The sequence below is a fragment of the Nasonia vitripennis genome, chromosome 4 (assembly GCF_009193385.2).
Source record: "Nasonia vitripennis strain AsymCx chromosome 4, Nvit_psr_1.1, whole genome shotgun sequence".
NCBI classification, from domain to species: Eukaryota; Metazoa; Arthropoda; class Insecta; order Hymenoptera; family Pteromalidae; genus Nasonia; species Nasonia vitripennis.
Genome location: NC_045760.1, coordinates 32,192,889 through 32,214,982, shown reverse-complemented (window position 1 = coordinate 32,214,982; position 22,094 = coordinate 32,192,889). Strand labels below are relative to the sequence as shown.

The 22,094-nt window shown below is 48.3% G+C and overlaps 1 protein-coding gene across 1 annotated transcript in view; it reads left to right on the top strand.

Annotated features, from left to right (window-relative positions):
* Positions 1-11,689: 11,689 nt before the first annotated feature.
* LOC100118638 (alpha-2B adrenergic receptor) overlaps positions 11,690-22,094 on the top strand; it is a 137,030-nt gene continuing 126,625 nt past the window's right edge. The window contains exon 1 of the mRNA XM_001602506.5: positions 11,690-13,907. Coding sequence (XP_001602556.1) covers positions 12,825-13,907 — 1,083 coding nt within the window. The 5' untranslated portion in view covers positions 11,690-12,824. The remainder of the gene's footprint in view (positions 13,908-22,094) is intronic.

Here is a 22,094-nt window from a genome sequence, read left to right as displayed (position 1 = left end):
GGAAATTCTGAAATCGTGGTCAATTATAAATGCCCTTTCTCGGCGCGATTTGAATCAAGTATACGTAATCGCGAAACGTAACTCTTCTGATTTCACATTGAAGTATACGTGTAGCAGAGGCGATAAGTTGAATTGCATTTTTGAAAGCCATATGATTTAGTCACGAGGCAAAGTTGTTGGACTAGTTTAACGAATCGGAGTAGTGCCGCGAGCGCACTTTTAGTATCGCACGTGAAATGCAATCAAATGATTAAAAAAGTTTGCGACGTTAATTCTGCTCAGCATGCGCACCAATTTGCGCTTTAAACGGTTTATTCGACGGACTCTCTAACGGCGGATACTGCGTGTTTTCGCGCGATTTTGAATCAGTGCATTAGAGATAGCTTTTAACCTTCATTCATACGCATTCGAGAATTCACTCGGTCATTTTGTTGACGTTTTGCCACTCATGATCCTATGAATACTTGTTAACGCGAAAATTTACTTTTTGAGTGAAGCACATTTCCACTACGACCGAAAAATCAAAGCCACAAAAAAAAGTAAAAGCAACTCAACCAATCGAGACGCTTACTCCCGAAAATCTCTCTCCTCTCCTGCAAGTTTTATTCGGCGCGTGAATGAATGATTCATCGCGAGCGCAGAGATCAAAGCCTTAGATTTGATTCGCGTCACCGGAATCTTATCGCGGGGCGATAAGTCGCCGAGGGAGTCGCGTATGTGGATTATACCGAGATGACGAGTGTAGGCTGCCGGTCTAAGGGAACAGCTAGAGAGCGAAAGAAAGAGAGAAATTCGTCATGTGCGAATAAGCCCGCGGGACAGAAAAAATCTCGTGCGTCACACGAGGAGTCGTTGGCCGGAGAGAGACACGTTCTCTCTCTCTCTCTCTCTCTCTCTCTCTCTCTCTCTCTCTCTCTCTCTCTCTCTCTAGTGCGCGAATTAAAGTGCGATGTTCCCGGCAGCTTGTTTTTGGTGCGGCTGAGACGAGGAAATGTAATTCCCGCTTCATTAGCGCGCTCCCCAACGTGTTTTTGTCCTCAGGGTCGTTCGAGTGGAGTGTGTGAGTGCGGGGCACTTTTGATTATTTTTGTTTGCCTACCACTGATGCGGTTACAGTCGAGAATTAATTTCGCCTGATGGATTCCCGCAAGAATAATAGGAAAATATTTACGATCCGTCATATACTACGCTCTTGTATGAAACGCGGCGGATCCGCAGCCGCGCGGTGAATTGAGCTGTTTCTATTTTTCAGCGTAAACACTGGATTACCTTCGCCACGAGCCGATAAAACCCGACCATTTGTCTTCTATTTAGGATCCAAACCGTTAATTACGGATTGATTGATATCCGCATCTGAAAGCTTCCGTTAGATCGATGGAGGCGAAATGAAAGCGCGGCACGGAAATCCATCCATTCCTTAGCCTCGCGCGCTCTGTGCGAGAAGGAAAAAAAGCGACGATTCTCACCTTCGGCATCTTCGCTCTGCCTCTCTTTTTTTAATTAATACAAACATAAATCACCGACGCCAACGCGCTGCATCCGAACGTATAAGTCTCAAATCCCTGGGAATTCCCGAAAACTTTTCCCCTGAGAGAGGATATCGCACTCGAGGGCTATAGCGCGAGCGGTGTTCGCGGAAAACTTCAAATTCAAAAAGGGGGGCGGGCGCTTCATCCGTCTTAGCGTGCTCGAGAAGTCGGTTCTCCCGCGAAAATCCTCCGATCAATCGCCGGACTTTGCGGGGGTGGCTGAAAGGTAGTCTAAAGCAGATGTAAGCACGAGTAGAGAGAAAGAGAAGCAGCAGCGGCAGCGGCTTTGGGAGAAAGTAGCTGGAGTGGAAGGGTGGAGAGCGTGAGAGAGAGAGAGAGAGAGAGAGAGAGAGAGAGAGAGAAGGCTGAAGGAGAGGCACTTTCTCGAAGCGAGCGATCGATCCCTGGGCCGAGTTCCGTCTCCGTCGTCGTCGTCGCCTTTATCGCGTACATCCGAGCCGAGTGATCGAGACCCTCTCGTGCGTCACGTCCGATTGCAGATCGTTTCGATCCGCCGAATGGAGAAGCTGCTGCAAGGCGCAGCCAAGGAGGGAAAATGAAGAGGTATGGAGGAGAAAACGGCTGTAAGGGCAGAGCTGCGCCTGTGTAGGAGGGCGAGTGGAAAGGGTTAACAAATGAGAGGATTGCCAGGCTGGATAAAGGGCTATTTTTAAACGCAATTTATTTGCGTTAGGATCCCTGCCGATCAAATGTGGCTCAAGGTGAGCTGAGCCGCTGTCCGAATGCGGGTATGTCCTTCGGGATTAAAATTAAATTATCGGGTACGAATCGATCATCGCGATGGCGCGAATTTTTTCATAATTTCCCGCCGAACTTTTCAGCGGACTCAGACTTGTACAAACGATCACCGAGTATAAATAAGTTCCTCGAGCCCCAGCCCGACACACGTACGTAATAGTGATCCAGACCCTTTGAAGCGTCACGTCCGATTGCAGATCGTCAATCAGGAGAGTAGGAGAGAAAACGCGAGAATGGAAGGAAGGCAAAGAGAGCCGCTCGGAGTAGGAGGAGGAAAGAGAGTGGAAAACAGTGGGATATTCGACGGGAGTCTAAGTGAAGCGGAAGAAAAATGCGAGCAAGCTGCGCAGCTGGAAATCCGAGATATTTTCGAAGGCATAATTTACAATGTTTTTAAAGCGATAGCTTACTTCGTTTCTTACGTTACACTTTACGCGAGAAGATCGATTGCAACAAGATGAGCATAATCCCAATCTCACGACGTCCGACGATATGTCCACAACGCGTCAGCATCAAGCGAAAACACGGTCAGGGCAGAAAAATATGTCAAATAAGTTAGAGTACAGATGTCGCGAGAGAGCAGATGCAGCCGAGTAGTGCTGACGCTGTCTGAAGGACGCATCGACCGCGAATCGTATCGCCGAGTTTACACATCTTCGCTGCAAGCTCTCGCGCACACGTACACACAGACACCAACATAGGCTTGGCAAAGTTCGTTCTTCCCCGCTCGCGGCTCAAGTTTCGTCGACCCGCTTTGCAGTAGCCACCTGTTTCGCTTATGCCTCAGCTCCCGGCTAACGTCGTTATACCCTCCGTCATCATCTTAACCATTGTTCAAAGCGATCCGCTCGTGATTGCTCTTTCATCGTATTTTCGAAAAAAGCTCGAGTGCAGAGCTTTTACGCGCAGTCTCGCTCTACCAAAATATTTTCAACGGTAGCCAGTGAAAACCTCACTCTAAAACCCATCCGACACGAAGCACCTTCAACGAAAAATTTTGCATTTTAAAAAAGAGAGAGAGAGTAGCAGAAACTTAAAACCCGCTGTCGCCACCCCTTTCCTCCCGCGGCCCCATTCCGCGCGTACCTCAACGCATCGCATGACGTCATTGCGCTCGCAGAGCGCTGGTATAGCGGTATAGTGTCCCGCAAAAACCTCCCGCTGCTCTTGTTCCCTCCTCTCGCGAGGGTCGATACACTCTTCCGCCGGCGTAGCTGCTCTTTACGCGAGCCGTTTTAAAGACACTCGGCAGCGCTTGTTGGCCGAACCGTTTGTTTTTTTCCAGCTTTATAGAGGGAGAGAGTGGGGTGGTTGGAGGATATGGGCGACGGGTAAGTCTTATCGAATTTTAAATTTTCCTCTTTATGGATTGTAGCGGGTGAGAATAGGGCTTTTATGGCCGGCTTTTGTGGGCCGCTATTCCTACTGATGCTTCTGTTTATTCTTACTTTAGTGCGCAGTTAGCCGGGAGTGCGCACCTGCAGAATTGGACTTTAGAAAGGTCACGTCGTAAAGCGGACGTTTGGATGATGTACGGTTTGCAAATGTTCGGGGTTTATACTAGATATCTAGACAAATATAATGAGACCTTGAGTCGAATCAAGAATGGAGAATTAAAAATGATCGCTGTAAAGTTATAAACATTGGCCGGATCGAACGTGTACGAAGTTTTTTATTTCGAATCGTTGTACACAGGAAACGATATCATAATCAAAACGGCATTACCATAATAAGATTGTAAACAGCCTCGAGAAATTGAGAAAACGAGGGTCCGCGTTGAGTTTCCCATTCAGCAGCGAGTTGAATGAGAATTTCCATGCATTAAAGCGTTTTTCCATCGCCAAAAAGAAAGCCGGCAAATGTTCCTCGAGCAAACACTTTTGTGCGGACCGCAACAAAGAGGGCTTATGTTTTTAATCTAAAAACTGCCAAAACATGATTGATACGTGCCGCGCCGCGTCGAGAGGGCGAGCGAGCGAGAGAGAAAGAGAGAAAGAAAAGACGAGCGGTAGAGCACCCTTCGAAAGTTGCCGCGAAACAATCGAACTATAGTAAAGCATGCCTTGAACTTATCGATGCATTCATAGCCTCTTGGCAGCGATACCACCGGGTGTACATTTCCATGGCATTTCAATAGCAAAGTTGGGATGTACCAACCGGAAGAAAGCAACTCACTCCATTTTTACTGCGCTCCGAGTCATCCGACAGAGTATTTTATTTGGTTTGACGAACGTTGCCCGTCATGGTGATACAATCTTTTTATTGTGTTGTTTCCTAGTTTTACTTTTCCTTGATTAAATTCTAAGAAACAGTTAACAGTCAAAATATTTGTAATAATTGCATACTTTTTCAGTCCTTAACGTGTATTAACGCCACGACTTGATAGAATTTATCGTTGTATACCCCTAGTTTATATAGTCCCATCTAACAAAGTAACAATATTTCTCAGGTATCATGCTCTGTAACGCTTAGACTATTTACAATAGCAGCTGGGTCAAGCTGCAATACTCGGATAACAAGAAAATTTTCATTTTTAACAGTACCAAACAAATTGTTTCAAATAATTATTCAATCTCGAAATTACATGTTTTTCCACGTATCCTATATCCCTATATACGTGGTCAAGGTCACAGGTTTAATAAAGCTTTCGTTCCATATAATGGCTACGTTTCACCTCATATAAAGTAATAAACACATTAGCTTCGAAGGATGACCTAAAAATACGTGTAGCACACGTTTATATCTCATGCAAAGCAGCTAACAGCGGCTCATCTTTCTTTTTAAAGCACAGCTTTCCACGAGGTCCGATCGCACGCCGACCATCACCACGTGTTGAATTCCCGGTTTTTCCAGCGTAAATTCATTACACGCGCGGATTTAAAACAATTAAGAACCCGGACGTTTATAGAAATAAGTATGTTTATTTCAATTGCGAGTCGAGAGCGTGTTGCTTTTAAAGTTTGGAGAGGCTGACTCACAATAAGGAATTGTGAAGAGAAATTATTATTATTAAGTAAACCAACGATTATCAAACGAGTTTTTAATTCGAGTTCTGGCGTTTACGCGATGAAAAACCAAATATTGCATTACTTTTGGACTTTTAAACTACGACTACTTTTTAAAATAAAACGAATTACACGAACAACTTTGAAAGAGTAGTAAAATAATCCTTCAAAGAAACTTCAGCATGCTGGAGTCACCTGATATTTGAAAACAAAAAAGAAATTCGAGTTAGCTACTAATGAAATAACCTTTTCCAAACTTCTAAACAGTTCACCGCGCTAAAAATAATCAAGACTTCCCCTTTGTTAGTAATCGCGAGTAAATTCAACACTACTATTATTTCACACTTTAAATTCTTTGCCCTTTTTTCTGTGCGCTCCAGAATCGAAAAAGCACATCGGGAACACGTAGCTCGCATCTCGCGAGAGCAGAAAATAAATCAAGACTTCAAAAGAATCAAACCGAAAGACCTAAATCCGTACAAACCGGCGCGTGTAACACTAGAAAGAAGCGCTGAAGTAAAACCACGTGCGGCACTTTGCTCAAGAAAAGAGCGAAAACTCAAAAAGAAAAGCCACATACAGCGTCGCTATATAGTTGACCAGCCCATGCGCCAGACAGAGACGGACGTTAACGAGGACCCCGCCCTGTGACGTCAGCCCTCCCTCTCTGCTGTGTACGTGCGTGAGTGTGTGAGCGCGCGCATCGACGCCGCAAAAGCAGATGCACGTACACACACGCTCCCTCACTTGGCGGAAAAGTAAGCCGAAAAAATGGAGCAGTGGAAAAGTGGAAACGCGTCGCGAGGACTTGGAATTTAATTCATGAAAAGTAGGTGTCGCACAATTAGAAAAGATTGATCTGAACCAAGCCTTGAAATGTTATACTGGATCTAGTAATGGGTTTGACGGACCACTTTCTGAACGATTTTTTCACAAGGAATCGAACGGAAATGATAAAAGCATTTCTAGAGATGAAACTTTGCAGAAAACACTCTGGGATACATTTAATTGCATTAAATTTTCGTAACTGGAAGTTTAATATTGCTAATTCTTCCGTGAAATAATTACCCGGAATGACTTTTAGAAAAAACGGATTTTAATAACAGCGAAAGAGCGATACTCGGTGGCAGCGAGAAACGAGAAAATTCGAGATCGCGAAGCGAGAATGTTATAAATGAAGATGAGCGGCTCTGGCGGCGGGAAGACGGGTCCAAAAAAAGCCCGAGCGCGAGAGAGAAAAACGCGGGAATTTACATTTGGCGATAAGTGCGGGCTTATGGTGTGCAAGCAAAAATAAAAGAAACCGAGTGCAGTGTATACGCAAAGCAGCTATGGGATAAGAATAGATCCGGAACGCGGAAGAATATTCCTAAAAAGCGCTAAATTTAAAAGTTCCGTGTATAGCAGTTTCCAAACACGCGCATTTCGTACATAAAGTGTTCGGATGCGATTTGCGCAGGGTGTGCAATTTAATTATTCGTGCGAATTAGAAAGCTCATTTAGTGAAAATTAAAAGTTCAAGTCCGCGTTCGAGTAATCGTAAAAAGTTTCTCGCAAGGCGCTCTTTTTAAACTTGAGCCGTGTTTTAGAGGAGTTTACTAATCGTTTTAACGTGTGTAGTATATACAGCCGGCTTTAATGGATATATTCATTAACGGAAAGTTGGAATATGCAAGACTGCGCAGCGGTAATAATAAAATGAATTTTTTTTAATCAGAGAAAGAACATAACAGCGCGCTAAGTTCGAGGAAGTATTCTAGAATATATAGGTATTCGAAGGAGAGGTTTCGAAGGCGCAAATATGCAAATTGAAAATGAAGCTTTCATAAACGTGACATCGCTCGCGTACACCCGCGGGCTGAAACGGAGCGAAAAAATAAAGGAAAGCAATGAAGCGCAAAAACCATGCGAGTCGTCCCGTTTCCCATTATATTTCGCCGGCCACTGCTGCCGCGGAAGGCCGGATAAAGAGCGAAGCCCGGGGAGTTTATGCGCTCCCGCGGCGAAGTTTCCACTTTGTTCCACGTTATTTCGAGGAGCGCAAATACAACGAGAGAGTACGCAACTGTACACTCGAAATCCTTATTATTCTTATTGAAAGCAGCAGCGGCAGGAGAGTCGTTGCGATTTCGCGTAGCCGGCGGATAAAAAAGTAATTAAAACTCGTTTCAGACAAGTGCGCGCACGCGGTCAAAGGAGGTCACTATGCTCCGAGCTAAAGCTCTGGCTCTCTCTTCTCGTTCTTGCTTTATTTCGCGATTTCATATGCAATTAATTTAGCCGCTCGCAGCTACCGGCCTTCCGTACTAGCTTCAAGCGCTGTATATGACGCTTCAAAGAAAACGAGCTCGGAGGGACGCGTCACGAGTTTATGGCTCGCGTTATGGTTTTCCGCGTGTGTGTACGTGTAGCTAGAGAGAGAGAGAGAGAGAGAGAGAGAGAGAGAGAGAGAGAGAGAGAGAGAGAGAGAGAGAGAGAGAGAGAGCGAGAGAGAGAGAGAGCTGCAGCCTCAAGTTCAAGGTTCGTTGTTTAATTTAATCTCCGCTGTGAGTTTAAAATGATGCATCGCCGCGATTATTGTATTTACTTGGATTATAGCCGGGTGATTAGTAGCCGCTGCCGCTGCAGCGGCTAATCGCGGGGTAATGATGATTCATTCCGATCGATCGATTATACGTTGCCGTAATTATAGTTGAATCTCGAGTATGGAATATAACGACCTCGATGAATATTGTTATTTAGTATAAACTAAAGTCTGAGGAAACTATACGGTATACACAGCCGTTTTCAATTATTCGAAGATTACCTCTGCTCTCGTTCGCCGGCGGATCTGGGAAAACCCGGCGGGAGCTTCGAAAATAAATTGCGGCTCTGTGAAAGGGGAGATAAAGAGACGCGCGGCGAGAGCGAGGGGTAGAGAGAGAAGCTCAAAGAACAGAAAGCTCGACAAGTTGGGCAGAAAGTTTTGCTCGACGAGTAATGATACAGCGGGTCATTCACCGGCCGACTGTGTACTCGTGCAATGACGAAAAGACGAGAAATAGTGTGTATTTGATTAAATCTGCATCACATCGACGGACCTTGATCGAGTACTTAATTAGGCAAGCCCTACTGGCTCGGCGCTGACGTATAAACTGGCGCGAGAGAAACGATCTGATCGGTAGAACGCGGGGCTGTCTCCGATATTCACTCGAGGAATTAATTTAAGGGAACAATCGGCAATTAGCCAAACAAGACAGCTAGGCAGATATTGTCTGTTCTAAAGCTATCGATCGAAGTGGCAGACTCGCGCGCGCACACACGAGCTATCTCCTTTGCCGGCAAAGTCCTCCGAGAGTCGGGAGAATTCGCCAGAGTCTGCAGCTGCAGAGACTTCTGCATCTATATATCAGCCCGGAGGCCCGTCCCGTCACTCTCCTCGGCCGGTTTTTCTTTGTCCCGACTGCGCACAGTAGCCTCTGTCCGCACCTGACTTATACCGGCGAAACTTGGGCAACGCACGTACACGTTATATATCTGCAGCACTGCTGCATACGTGGTCGCTCGTCAGTACTACGTCTGTTCGCAGGGAGATAGCTCTCTCGCTCTCTCTCCCCCTCGGAGAGGCAAACTATAGCATAGTGAGACGTACGGAGTTCGACGGATGGCAGATAACAGCTTTCATTGTTCGTCCTGCGCTCGTCCCTCTTCTCTCTTTCTTACACCGATCACGTATTCCGCTTTCCCGCATATGTGAGCTCGCTCTTTCTCATTGTCGATCGTTCAATGCGAGCGGGTATACACACACGGCCCCGTGGCCGCACTACTCGGTCAGAGAGCCGAGAGAGAAATTACGAGCTAGTTGTCGGGCTTCTGCCGGCGACGCTCTAAAATGAACGATTCGATCGTGAATCGGCGTACGGCTGCCTCTCTCGACGTGGATTGATGGCCACGAGGAAATTCGTAATTACTCGCTCGATCATAACGCTCGCGCGCGGGAACTGCTTTCTTCGATGATTTCTCGACGGGCTGTGTATAGATATCGCCGAGGAGCTTTTGTTAGTGAGGTTTTAAGATTGGGGTATGGGCAGGATGAAGTTCGGAGCTTTTTGCGAGCTTTTGAGATTGAGAAGTTGAAAGGCGACGGGTAAACTGTATTATTTCCTGTGCGAGATATCGTTGGATCTAAACCAGTGTCGGTACCTGAAACTCCATCCCACTGACTAATCAGCTTTACATGCTTTCGGTAGACATGGAGTCGGAGCGTGTAAGAGTTATTTCCATGGAAAGTGTCCCAAAATTGGAAACAGAAATATTCAAATATCGCGGGGTGGTTTTCAAATGCGGGTTTTCATGCGATCCATAGAAAGCGACACGAAGGTGAGCCTTTCAGAGTATAAACTTGGCATTTTATTTATTATGCCTAACGCTCCAACTAAGTAAAGTGGAATTTTACGAGACAAAGTCTAAACTACGACCTTTTCTCACGCCACGAAAAGAATTTCTCGAGTTTATGTTAAATGCAAAAGTGCTGAAATGCTTATTATACTCTGTTTTACAGTGCCGCCAGTCATACGAAGCCACTCTTAAAAAGCTCGCTTCAACTTTCCATGTTTCATTAGACGCGAGGGGCTAAGTGCTATACAGTGAAATAATATAGAAACGACTCTATTATTTTACTGCGACCAAGACGGGGAAGCTACGTTTCACGGCGTTTAAAATGGTTATTCCTATATTCGGCTCGACAGAACACACAAAAGTTATTTATATTTTCAAGGTTTAGAGCCGAACCTTTAACGAACGTAAGAGTGGTAGCTTTTATACAACATAAAGTTTATACACTGCCCGACGTTTATGGCTTATAAAGCCCAAATTCACTGCACCACTTGCACAGGTGTATTGATTGATACAATATTTTGACTACTATCTCGACGATCCGCATGGGAATCCATGTCTTTCCACATTAAAATCGATTCGGATGACGCACGAGAGGGGGAGAGGAACGATTCCCCCCAAAAAGAAAACGCAAGAGTCAGAATTTTCTGATGGGCAACGTTCTTTCAATGGCGAGTTGATGAGATTGCTTCGATCACCTTTGAAATTTTAATTAAATTAAACGAGAGAAATCAATGAATTCCGGCGAGTGCAGGTATAACCTTCGGAAGCCTAAGTCTGAAGATCGCTGAGCAAAGAGGAGATACAAACTGCAGGAGAAAACCTTAAGAATGTACATTGGCACTGAGTAAACCCCGATATAATTGTCTGATCATGTCCGGCATACATCTACTTGACCTTCGTCGTCGGCAAGCACGGTATATTTTTTTTCTTCTCGCGTAATAGGCACGAGCGAATCCCATCAAAATTAAACGCCCCCAAGGCTAATCAATCAGCTCGGACACCTGTTTAGGGAGTAAATACTCGTCAAACCAGCTGACAAGCGCAATAAAAGCCCGCGCGAACATCATCATCCAATCTCCGTAAAAATAAGCAGCATCGCAACTGTTTGCGGCCGGTATTATACCCGTCTCTCGTGTACGCAACACGCTAAGCCCATAGCCTAACCAAGATTGCGCGGTGACACGACTCCTCCGCCTTCCCTCGGCTGCGACCTTGAGTCTCGAGGCAGATTAATCACGGCCGGCGCCGAGAGAAGAGAAGAAAGCTCGTTTTTCGCCCGCTACTGCGGCCTCCCGCTCATTTTCGACGAGCCTCGGTGCATGTACCGATGCCATCGATCAATGACAGTCCCACGGGAAAGTGCTCTCTCCCTCTCAACCCATTATGCCCGCTTCTTCGTCCTTACTTGGAGGTGTATGATACGCAAGGAGAGAAGGTCGCCCGCAGTGCTGCTGGAGGCTTTGCACCTCGAACGCGCGAATGAAGTGTCCACTCGGTAGAGGTGTCTCGTCGTGAGCGTTTGATTGAACCGAGAGAAGCTTAATTTATGGGGGGGGGGGGGGGGTGCTTGCGGGGATTGAAAACCGCCAATGACGCGTGCGAGCTATCCAGTAGGTCAGCCTCGGCGCGCTGACCTTGTCCGTGATTCGATCATTGTACCCGGGGAGTTTATTACTTCTCGGGACCAAAAATATCCCTCTGCTTCTCGAGAGAGCGAAGCGCGAACGATTCAAACAGCCGCGAGCGTCGAGAGAGTCGATTAGTCCGCAGCGTAAACAGCGGAATCTATTCTCGTGCATTACACGGTGCGGATCGGCGCAGTATAGCGAGAAAAAGGTTCGTGACTCGCAGGCCGATGGTGGAGAGCCGACTGACAGAGAGCGGCGCACCGTAGCGGCGACCCCGCGCGTACGACGCCTGCGCCGCCCTTCCCATCTTCCTCTTCCTTCCCTCCCTCGGCGCTCTCTCTCTTGCGCGCGCGAGAGAGTATAGGCAATTCAAAGCTGGCAGCACGCAGTCGGTCGCAAGACTCGTCGCGAGCCGGACAGGGTTCCCGCGCGCGCTCGCCTCCCGGCCTCACCTCGCGTGTTTTTGCTCTCCTTTTGCCAGTCCCTTTCACTCCGTGTCTGTGTACTCAGCATCGGTCGTGTCCCGGTGTCCCGCTCTTCTCGATCCTCGCGTCTCTGGCGAACGCGGACGGGCGCGATAATTCTCCACGCAAGTGCGGTGTAACTGTGCCAGCCTCCCCCACGTGAAAAGCGCGGAAGAGGGAGTGCGTGCGTCAAAGCTGCCGCGGCAGCAGCAGCTGTGCTCTCCCTCTGGAAAGGGGGACACCGGCGAGCAAGAGAGAGAGAGAGAGAGAGAGAGAGAGAGAGAGAAGATAAGGAAGAAGCTCGCGGTTGGCGACCCCGTCGACGCGTGTAGGGGTGTGTTGTACTCGCACGTCATGGATCCTTCCACCAGCGGCTGCAGCGGCACGCGATGCTCGCCTCCGGTCGCCTGAGGAGAGAGCCGCTGCTTCGCATGAGCGCCGAGCTGACTGCTCGGATGAGGAGCCTCAGGGGCTCCCGCTTTCGACGACTGCGCCGGCTGCGATGAGGCGCTGCGCTTGACCCGCCCGATCGGCTCACACGCGCGCGACTACGCGACTTGGAGAGACACCTAGAAGAGAGAAGAGCGAGAGAGAGAGAGAGAGAGAGAGAGTCAGAGAGTCAAGGCCAGCCAGTTCGGGCATGACGGGGCGGACGGGGAGAAGCTCCTGAGGCGGAGAGGACACGTGCGCAGAGCAGACTGCCAGGAAGCCGCAGGAAGCCAGGAGCAGCGAGCGGAGCTTCGCTTCGAGGGCGAGGGCGACGGCGAGCCAGGCGAGCCCCCGAGAGGATGACGGAGTCGTGATCAGCTCGCTCGGGCAATGACGCCGTCGCTGGCCTCGAGATGCGAGCTGCTGTTGCTGACGACGAGAGTGCTCCTGGTCCAGCTGGTGCTGCTGGACTCGCGGCTGCTGGTGCAGGCCACCGGTGCTGTTCCCTGCGGCGGCAGCAGCGGCTGCGACTCGGCTCTCGGGTCGGGCTCGCCGCGGCAGCAGCAGCATCTCCATCGTCCGAGATAGCAGCAGAGTCAGGAGCTCGCCGGAGGCGCTGCAGGTGTCGTCGCGATGAGCATCGGTAGTCCCGGCACGGCGAGCGACTTCGTGGGTAATAACATGAACACGTGGGACGTTGCTCGCGCGATCGCTGACAACAGTAACGGTAACGGTAACGAGCTCAGCGCCAACAGGCAGGCGCAGCAGCTACTCTCGACGGCGGCGGCGGCCGCCCTCTTCTTGTCCTACGCCTCGTCGTCCTCGTCGAGCAGCCTGCCCAGCGAGGAGGATAGGAGCGGCCAGGTGCGCGGCGTGCTGGATCGTATCGGTAGTTATCGCGAGCCGGTGGTCGACGTGCCGACCGACAAGGTGCGCGTGGTGCTCTGTGGTGCTTCCAATTGTGCTTGCGGCGGCGGCTCTTGTGGCAGCGGCCGAGAACTCGACCGGGAGAAGGAGGAGGAGGAGGTCGCGGTGGACGAGGAGCCATCGGACCCCATGCTCGTGGAGGAGGAAGAGGGCCTGGCCGGCGGCGGCATGGCCGACTCGGAGCAGCTGCTCTTCGGCTATGGGGCCATGTCCGCCTTCGACTCGGCGTTCAACGGCTCGTTCAACGACAGCCTCGACTGGAACAGCAGCCTCTACAACGAGACCTACATCCTCGAGGGCCTCTACCCCTCGGGCTACGGGCTGCCCCACATAATCCTGGCCTCGATCGTCGTCACCCTCCTCATGATCGTCATCGTGATCGGCAACATGCTCGTCATCATAGCCATCGCCACGGAGAAGGCCCTGAAGAACATCCAGAACTGGTTCATCGCGAGCCTCGCGGTGGCGGACTTCTTTCTCGGCCTCGTCATCATGCCCTTCTCGCTCGCCAACGAGATCATGGGCTACTGGATCTTCGGCTACTGGTGGTGCGACATACACTCGGCGATGGACGTGCTGCTCTGCACCGCGAGCATCATGAATCTGTGTCTCATCAGTCTGGACAGGTACTGGAGCATCACCCAGGCGGTCAAGTATCTCAAGAAGCGGACGCCCATGAGGGCCGCGATCATGATCGCGATGGTCTGGGTGCTGTCCGCGGTCATCTGCATACCGCCGCTCCTCGGATGGAAGAGATCGGCGCCCGAAGAGGAGTACCCTAAATGCAAGGTGCGTTACTTTTATCTCTCTCTTGTCTCGAGTTCGACGCGGCGTCGACGAAGCCATTCCAATTTCGTCTCGTGCATTTTAACGCGAGCTCGCAACTCTCGCGCTCCGTTTAATCATACTCACAGGCGAAGATGAGAAGCCAGCCCGACGAACTATAAATTCCGACTGTCAGCCCCTCCCGAAAACTGCTCGAAACTTCCGATACGTACCGCCGCTTCTTAAACGTGATGTGTGTTTTTCTACACGAAAAGAAAGCCACTCATAAGAGTACACTCTGCTAAACAAAGACGAATGTCGCGCGCTGGATGAAGAGTATAACGATCGAGGGCTTCATCTAAAGTTGTATTAATTTTGCTCTGTCCTCTCCAGGCAACTTTGCCATTAGTTTGTTTTATTAATCAACTGCCTGCGCACTGCTCTCGAAATACGTATAAGCCTCTATATTTTTGCAAGGTATATATAACCCTCTTTTCATACACTCTCTCTCTCAGAGCACTTATGCACTTTGCTTTAATGGAGAAAGTCTTAATTGCGAATCGAGGAGCGAAAATTAATTTAAACACGTTCGCGCGCGACGACGACGTCGATGAGTTATAAATATTTACGCAGCCTCCGACCCTTTCATTTTCGCGGCTCAAGAGCTAAGCCGCGGGGAGATGAGACAGCCGCGGAATGATTTTCTCCCCGAAAGTGCGGAGAAGATAGCAATTATCTGGAAAAATAGCCCGAACTAATCTCCGTACAAGAAAAAGCAGCTCGGCGAAATAAAAGTGCCCGAGTGGCCGTCCAGGATCAATTTTTTTCTCGGCCCAAGTCGGTAAATATTATGCCTATGGAAGATAAATGTTGTCTCAAAATTAAGTCCGAAAGTTTTCTAATACCGGATATTAGAACTACGGCGTATAATGGTTTTCTTTTTCCAACTGATAAGCGCTGCTCCGATAGCGAAATAGTCGAACCTATTATTTCAGCCAGTGTGTTTTTCTTCAATCAGCCTACGCATACACTTTCCGCAATTCATCCTCGCGTAAGAACTTTGACACGGGCCAACGACGAGAAAAGTATTTTAATCACGCAGCGAACCCTCTCTATACTGAGAGAGAGAGAGAGAGAGAGAGAGAGAGAGAGAGAGAGAGAGAGAGAGAGAGAGAGCAAAAAAGCTCCCATATCCAGAGAGTAAAATATGATCGATTATCCCGTCTGCGAGTCAACGCGACGGTCCCTCGCAGCATCAGCCGCCTCTCCCTCTCTCTCTCTTTCTTCGACGCAATGTCACGCTCGAGTGGATAACCTGAAATGCCGACTCGCAGCGGCGTCTGTGTACGTATAGCCAATTTCCAATCGGAATATTTTCAGCGAGCTCTTATAGCTATCCTTGCGGCGATGTATATGCGATATATGCCCGCTGCAGCGCGAGCGATATGACAAGTTTTTCAGCCGAGCGACTAAATACGTCACCGGGGATTCCACGGATTTCTCCCGCGCGGAGCGAAGTGGATATTGTTTTTTCGAATAATGCCCCGCGCTCGATCGATCGATCGATTGAAATTTTCTTCCTTCTTTATTTAGCTCCGCTTCGCCTTGACACAAGCAGCATTTTTTATTATCCGCGGAACAGTCGATTGATTGCGATAAGGAGAACGAAGTCGTGGTGAATTAAGCTTGGGAGAACATGTGTCCGCAACAATAAAGCGCATATCGCGCTACACTCGCGTATCCATATTTGGTCTGGCTGCAGGTCTTGCCAACGCGGTTCTCTCTCCGCTTTTTGCGCGACTCGTTTTTCCTTTCCAGTCTACTCTGGCTGCTGGTGCCTTTTTGCCTCGGCATTGGATTTCCGCGCCTGTATTTGTTCTACCTGCAAACGTCTTTCTTTCATGCGCCGCCCCTACAACTATTTACGCCACTACACAGTTTACTTTTTCCTCGAAAAGGCGAGCGCTGCCGGATTTAATTCCCGAGCTTGAATTCGAAATGCTCGCGCATTGACTGCCGAGACTCTCTCCCTGCCTCTCTTTCGCGATATTTTAGAACGTCGGGCACGAGAGTGGCGGAGAAAGGCTCTCGGGAAAATATGTCACTTTTGGTCACTCGATAATTTCCGCGAATCCTCGTAAACTATACGCGGGTGTTATTATATTTTCGGGCCCTGACTATTTCCGGCTCTCTGCGACCATACTCGCGCGCAATCAAAACAAAAGCGCTCGAATTTCGCCGCGCGCGCTCAAAGTGGGCGCAAAGCACCGAATGCATAATTCGCGGCTCGTAAACCAAATATTCCCGCAGCTACAAAAATATCCAGCTCTCGCGCTATAGCCGCTGCTCTCCGAAAATAACGGTCGTCGCGAAACGTTTTCGTGCCTCGAAAAGCTCGAGCTCTCCCCTTTCTTCTAATCTCGAGGCACTTCCAGCGACAGACAGATACACGCACACACGGGCGGAGGAAAGAAAATAGAGTTTCCGCTCGTTATCGATCCCAGCCACGGGCGAGAGAGCGTTGGCTGCCTCGCGGCGTTACAGAGAGAGCGACGCATTTCCTATAGGTGCGTCGAGAGCTTTCCTTTGTAACGGAATTGCCGTATGGTATACTTGAAATTCACACTTGTCGTCGCGTGAAGCCGCAGGAAGATCAAAGGGAATCGAACTCCGAGTATATTGCTTCCATTCTACTCCCGCCGTGCGAGTGTGTGAACCGGAAGCATCGGAATTACACGTGCGTTTTGCTTTCGGCCGGTTTTCGTTTGAAAAGTTACACCGCCCCTTGTAATGCTCAAGCGAACGTTTCAATGGATTTCATTGTTGGCTCGACGTATTTATTATACGAGGCTGTCAATGATTCCCGGTGTTTGGGACCGCTGAAGCCGCAAAACGCTCATTGTTATGAACTTCGCACCTTCTTCGAAATAAACGTACAAAATTCCCGCAAATCGATGATTATTGTTCAAGTGCGAAATGAATTCTCACGTATAATGAAATGAAGGTTGCATTATTATTGTCGTAAGATTGAGAAATTGATGAAATAAAAAAGCGGAAGGCTGGAAGCTCAAGCGCAGCAGCGGCAAATTGCAAAGATCTAAAAATACATTTTAGTCGCGAGCGCGCGTTTCACGCGGCATAATGAGACACTTGGTGCAGCGCCGCGGCGCCGATTACCGCAGCGATCGTCCGCCATCTCTCTCTTACGGACGAGACGCTGTCGAGGAGAATGAATTTCGTAATATTCGCGAGCGGAATTTAGGCTGATGCTTAGAAAGGAGAATGCATTCTCGCTTTTGTCTTTTTCAGTGTTCGAGTTCGAATTGAGATCCGATGGAAGAGAGAATTCGGTAGGATTAATCTGACACGGCCGCGATTAAATGATTTTGAAAACTTTATTGTATGCGGATGCTCTTGATTAATCATTGCGTTATCAAAAGAATGTTTAATTATCGGCCATTATTAAATAAATATTAATCGACCATTATCATTATCAACATATTGCTCGCAATAAAAGATATCGCAAAATTATACGAAATAAAAACGAAAATTCGAATAATTGAATCCACGACCCCTGGGAAAGCAGTCAAATTTTCCTTTCCAGCAAAATCCACTCGACAGCGAGTGGAAAAAAAGAAAATCCGAAGAAGGTTCTTCCATCGTCGGAGATCCTTTTACAAGTGTACAAGTGCAAGTGTATCGTACTCCGTCTTAAAAGGAGCCGCAGGTACACACCTATATAGACGTGTATACACGGACGCGACACAGCAGCTGTAAGCATGGCGCGCTTCGATCTTTTAATGCGATTAGGTTCGTAGTCGTAGTCGAGTCTGGAGAGCCGATATTCGCTGCCTCGATGGAAAGACACGAGCGAGAGGAAAAAATGAACGAGCATCGGTGCAGATCAAACATTGAGATTGGGTGTCGCTTGTGTCTGGGGGATTAAAGCGGTTTACCTTTTTTCCCCCTCGGAGCTCGCGGATTTGATTACGCCGGTGGAAAGTTGGCGTGAGCAACGATCATGCGCTCGTTCGGCTATTTCGGAGATGACGATAAACCAGACCGACTCTCATTAGACTAATGTGCGCATCTAGACTCCGACTTTTAACTAGCTGTTTAAACAACGTCGCCCGGAGACACTTTAAGCGAGAGGGATTCGCGAAACACTTCGTCGATAAACTGCGACGGTGTTTCTTTACAAACTTTAAACCAGCGAGATTTTGTTGGGAAGCGCAATCGAATCGGCGAGAATAAATGGATTTCGGGAGTTAGTTCAAAAATTGAATTTCAAATCTGACGGCAGCTTGCTTGGAAGCCAGAGAGGATTGGATATTCGAAATTAGGTGAATTTTGAACCCGTCGGTTCTTTGCCTTTGTTGCATCCCCGAAGGATTCCGCGGAGAGTTTCATCCTATTATACCTCTCATAACCACACACGAAGCCGACGTAACTTACACGATTCAATTATCTGATAATAATAGTCGATGCATTACGCCGAGCCGAGAGCGGTTTCGTAATGGCGTAATTTTCTCCTCTCAATTTTAGAATAGCCTAGATATCCGTATAGGCGAACGTGTATTTTTCAAATTTCACGAGTTTGGATTCCCGATCAACGCGAAATAATGAAAGGATGCCAATTTACGAATACCTTTCATAATTGGAATTTCGCAGCGGCACACATTGTACGCGATATCCTCGTCGAAACAGTATTTCCGCGCTGTAGATTCATCTATTAATAACCTCACGTCAGCGCATCAATTATTCTATTACGTCGTTACAGCGTCAACTAATTAACAATTTTTCCACGCCGCGGAGGCCGCAACAAAGTTCGCGCGCACATAAGTTCAATCTGAATTTCAAATCGCAGTCGTTTAAGCGCCGCGGCTCCTCTCGCCATTAAAAAAATTCTGGCAATAAAAGCACACGTCGCAAGCCGTTAAATCTTCGCCCACTATCAATCGTAAACCCGACAACGTCATCGCGTACACAATCGCGGGGGTATATACGCTGTGGCGCAGCTTCGTAAGCAGAAACTCAATTAACGCTTCGTTTGCATATAATCGAAATCACGTGGTCTCTTCTTTCAAACCCTGAAGAAAATGGCTAAGTGGCAAGCGAACGCGGAGAGAAGACACACAAAGCACAGTTGGCGGGAAAATCAAAGCTCTCCGGATTCAACCCTGATGTTTTCGCTCGCGGCTACCGCTGCCGCTTTGAGGGAGTATTTATCAAACAGCTTGGGGAAGTTGTATCGACGCCGTCTTAATTAGCCGGGAACGCGGCTCATTAAGCCGGATTGTCGTCTGAATGCGAGGCTTCGACTTCAATAGACACCCGCTTGCCTTTGTCCTTTGTTTCGAGATAGAGACTTTTTTTGCCCTCGAAGGCAGTTTTCGATGGATTTTAGTTTTGGAGTTTAATCGAAGCAGAGGAGTTAATCTCGATCGTATTTCAACGTCGTATAACGATAATCTAACGGAATACGACGCGATTCTGCATACGTCAATCGAGGAACGATAGACAATTCTGGCTGCCACTACTCGCGCGTTTATCGACGAAAATCAAATAATCGTATAGAGCGAATCTATAAAGCGATTATTCGTGCAATTTCGGAATTGCCTATATTCGAGCTACAATCGATTGCGGTTACATCGAAAAACTCGTACATACATCGTGTAGAGTCAAGATGAAAAAACAGCTAAATCACTCACTCTCCAAAAGCTACAGAACAGAAGTACATTCCTAAAGAATGAAACTCGCAGTCTACCCGAATTCGCGAAAGCGCTCGCGCTCGCATTATTCTGCAAGTGAAAGGAAATGATTAAGCGAAGAAAAAGTGGGGGGGGGGGGAGCTCTCGAAGAGACAGAACTCGTTCCGCCAAGAGAAAAGGTCGAGACAATGGGACGAAGAATTACATAAATAGACGCGAAAGTACGTGCGCCCGCGCTGCTCGAGAAATCAAGGCAAATGAAAAGGTGCCTCGCAGAAATTGAAAGCTCGGAGAGAAAGAGAGAGAGAGAGAGAGAGAGAGAGAGAGAGAGAGAGAGAGAGAGAACTGTGAGCAGGTCAGAAGACCGACTTGAAGTTTATGCGCCAACTCTGCGAGCACGTGCAGGTGAATACTCGCCTCTTAATGGCGCATAATTAATCTCTCTCTCTCTCTCTCTCTCTCTCTCTCTCTCTCTCTTTCGCTCTCTTTCTGCTACTGCCGTGGCTGACGTCGTCGTCGCGTCGAGTTTAGTAATTAAAGAAGCCTCGAGAGCTAAGATGTATACGCGGAAGTCTGGGCTTCCGAGACTGTTAAACTGGATCCGATTTCGTAAGTCGAACTACCAATAGAAGTGTAGATGTATACCTCGACTTTTAATTGATGCGCCGTTAGATATGGCTCAAGAGAGAGCAAGTTTTTGGAAGAAGAGATTCGCAGCTGTACATACGAGCGAATCGAACTGGAAGAAACTGTAAGAAATATAAAAGTATAAACGGTGTGCGCGACGTTATACCCTTAAATTCCACTCGAGCTTTAAAAATTCCTGCCGCCGGCAAGAGTAAGACGAGCAAGCTCGTAAAGCAAATTAAAATCGAGCGCGCGCGCTAAGTGATTTCGAGGGGGGCGAGAATCGTTAAAATATTTAGCACACAGGCCCGTCGTGAAAAGGACTGTATATAGGAGAAGGGGGTCAAGCAATTAGGAACGACGAGTAGAGGCGATGGTCAACGATCGACCGAATGGCGTTTAAGCAAATTACGGAAGGACGACGGACGGGTAGTTTCGGTGTCTGACCGCACGCGGGCTTTTTCTACTGGCTGGCGCGCCACCACCGCCGCCGCCGACGCTCGATTAAAGGCGAGGGAAGAATTTCAATTTAGGAGAAACAGATTTATGGGCTACGGGATAGAGCAGGAGAAGCAGAAGAAAACGAAGTACCGCGAAGAGAGCGAAAGATTTTCATTATGTAAATAGAATGAATTAAAGGCCGTTGGGCAGTCGTTGCGGTTTTTTCATTAAACAAATGCGCACGTTTATGAAAAAAGGCTTAACGACGGGCACAAATCACAAGTATAATTTGGAAACGCGGGTTGTACTTGCAAATCGCCCTTAATTCCTCGAGCGATTGTACAAGTGCCTATTGTTGAGTGCGCTTAATTTCTCCTTTTATAATTTCATAACGCTTGCACGCCACGGGAAAAGAACTGGGGAAACGAAGTATAGTGAGCACCGCAAGACGGAGAAACTTAATGCAATCCGCATCGTAGCGGGAAATGTCGTTAGGTCGATTAATGCGTCCGCCGCGGCGTAACAAGAAGCATCTGCGGAGTATAGCGGAGGGAGGGAGAGAGAGAGAGAGAGAGAGAGAGAGAGAGAGAGAGAGAGAGAGAGAGAGAGAGAGAGAGAGAGAGAGAGAGAGAGGGAGAGAGAGAGAGAGAGAATACAGCGAAAAAAAGAAGAAGAGACGCAGAACAGGAGGAGGCGCCGAAGAAGACAATAGCCAAATGGCTTCCAGTCGCTTAGCATTTCTCTCTCTATCTTTCGCCCGTGCCTCGGTACAAAGAGAGCGGGGGAGAAAGATGTTCCTCGATTATTTAGGACGACGCGCTAATCGCCGGCCGACATTATTTTCCCGGCACCTGCAACGACAGCCGACCGATGGCTCGGTCTTTATTTCTCTCCGAATTTCCCTGTGGGAACTCATCTGAGTCTCGGCGTCTTTGTCTTCGCGCTTTATCGATGCCTCTCTTCCATTCGCTCCGCTACCTCCGGATCCTTTTGTCTCTTTATCTCTCGCTCTCTTTCTCCTGGCAATCTGTCTTTCCCGATTCGGGAGAGCTTTGGTTTTTGCATGTTGCTCACGTCGTTTTCACCTCCCGATAAGTCGTGGCTTCCTGCGTCTCATCTTTTTGCGTGGGAGCTTAATTGGGCGATCATTTATCGAAGCGTGCATTAAAAATCAATCGTCGATAAAAAAGCGGCATATGCATAAATCGTAGGTAGGAGGAAAGAAAAGCCCGAAAAACACGCACACGCTGCATCGAGCGATTCCTCCACAGCCACAAAAATCAGCCCCCGAGAGCAAGCACCGCAAGCTAGCACACGTAAGAGGCCGGAAGCTCGGTGGCATTAGCCTCCTCTTCATCCCCTTCGACGAGAGAAAGAGCGAGAGGGAAAAAGAGAGAAGAACAATGTCGAGTCGATGGCTTCAATCTACGCG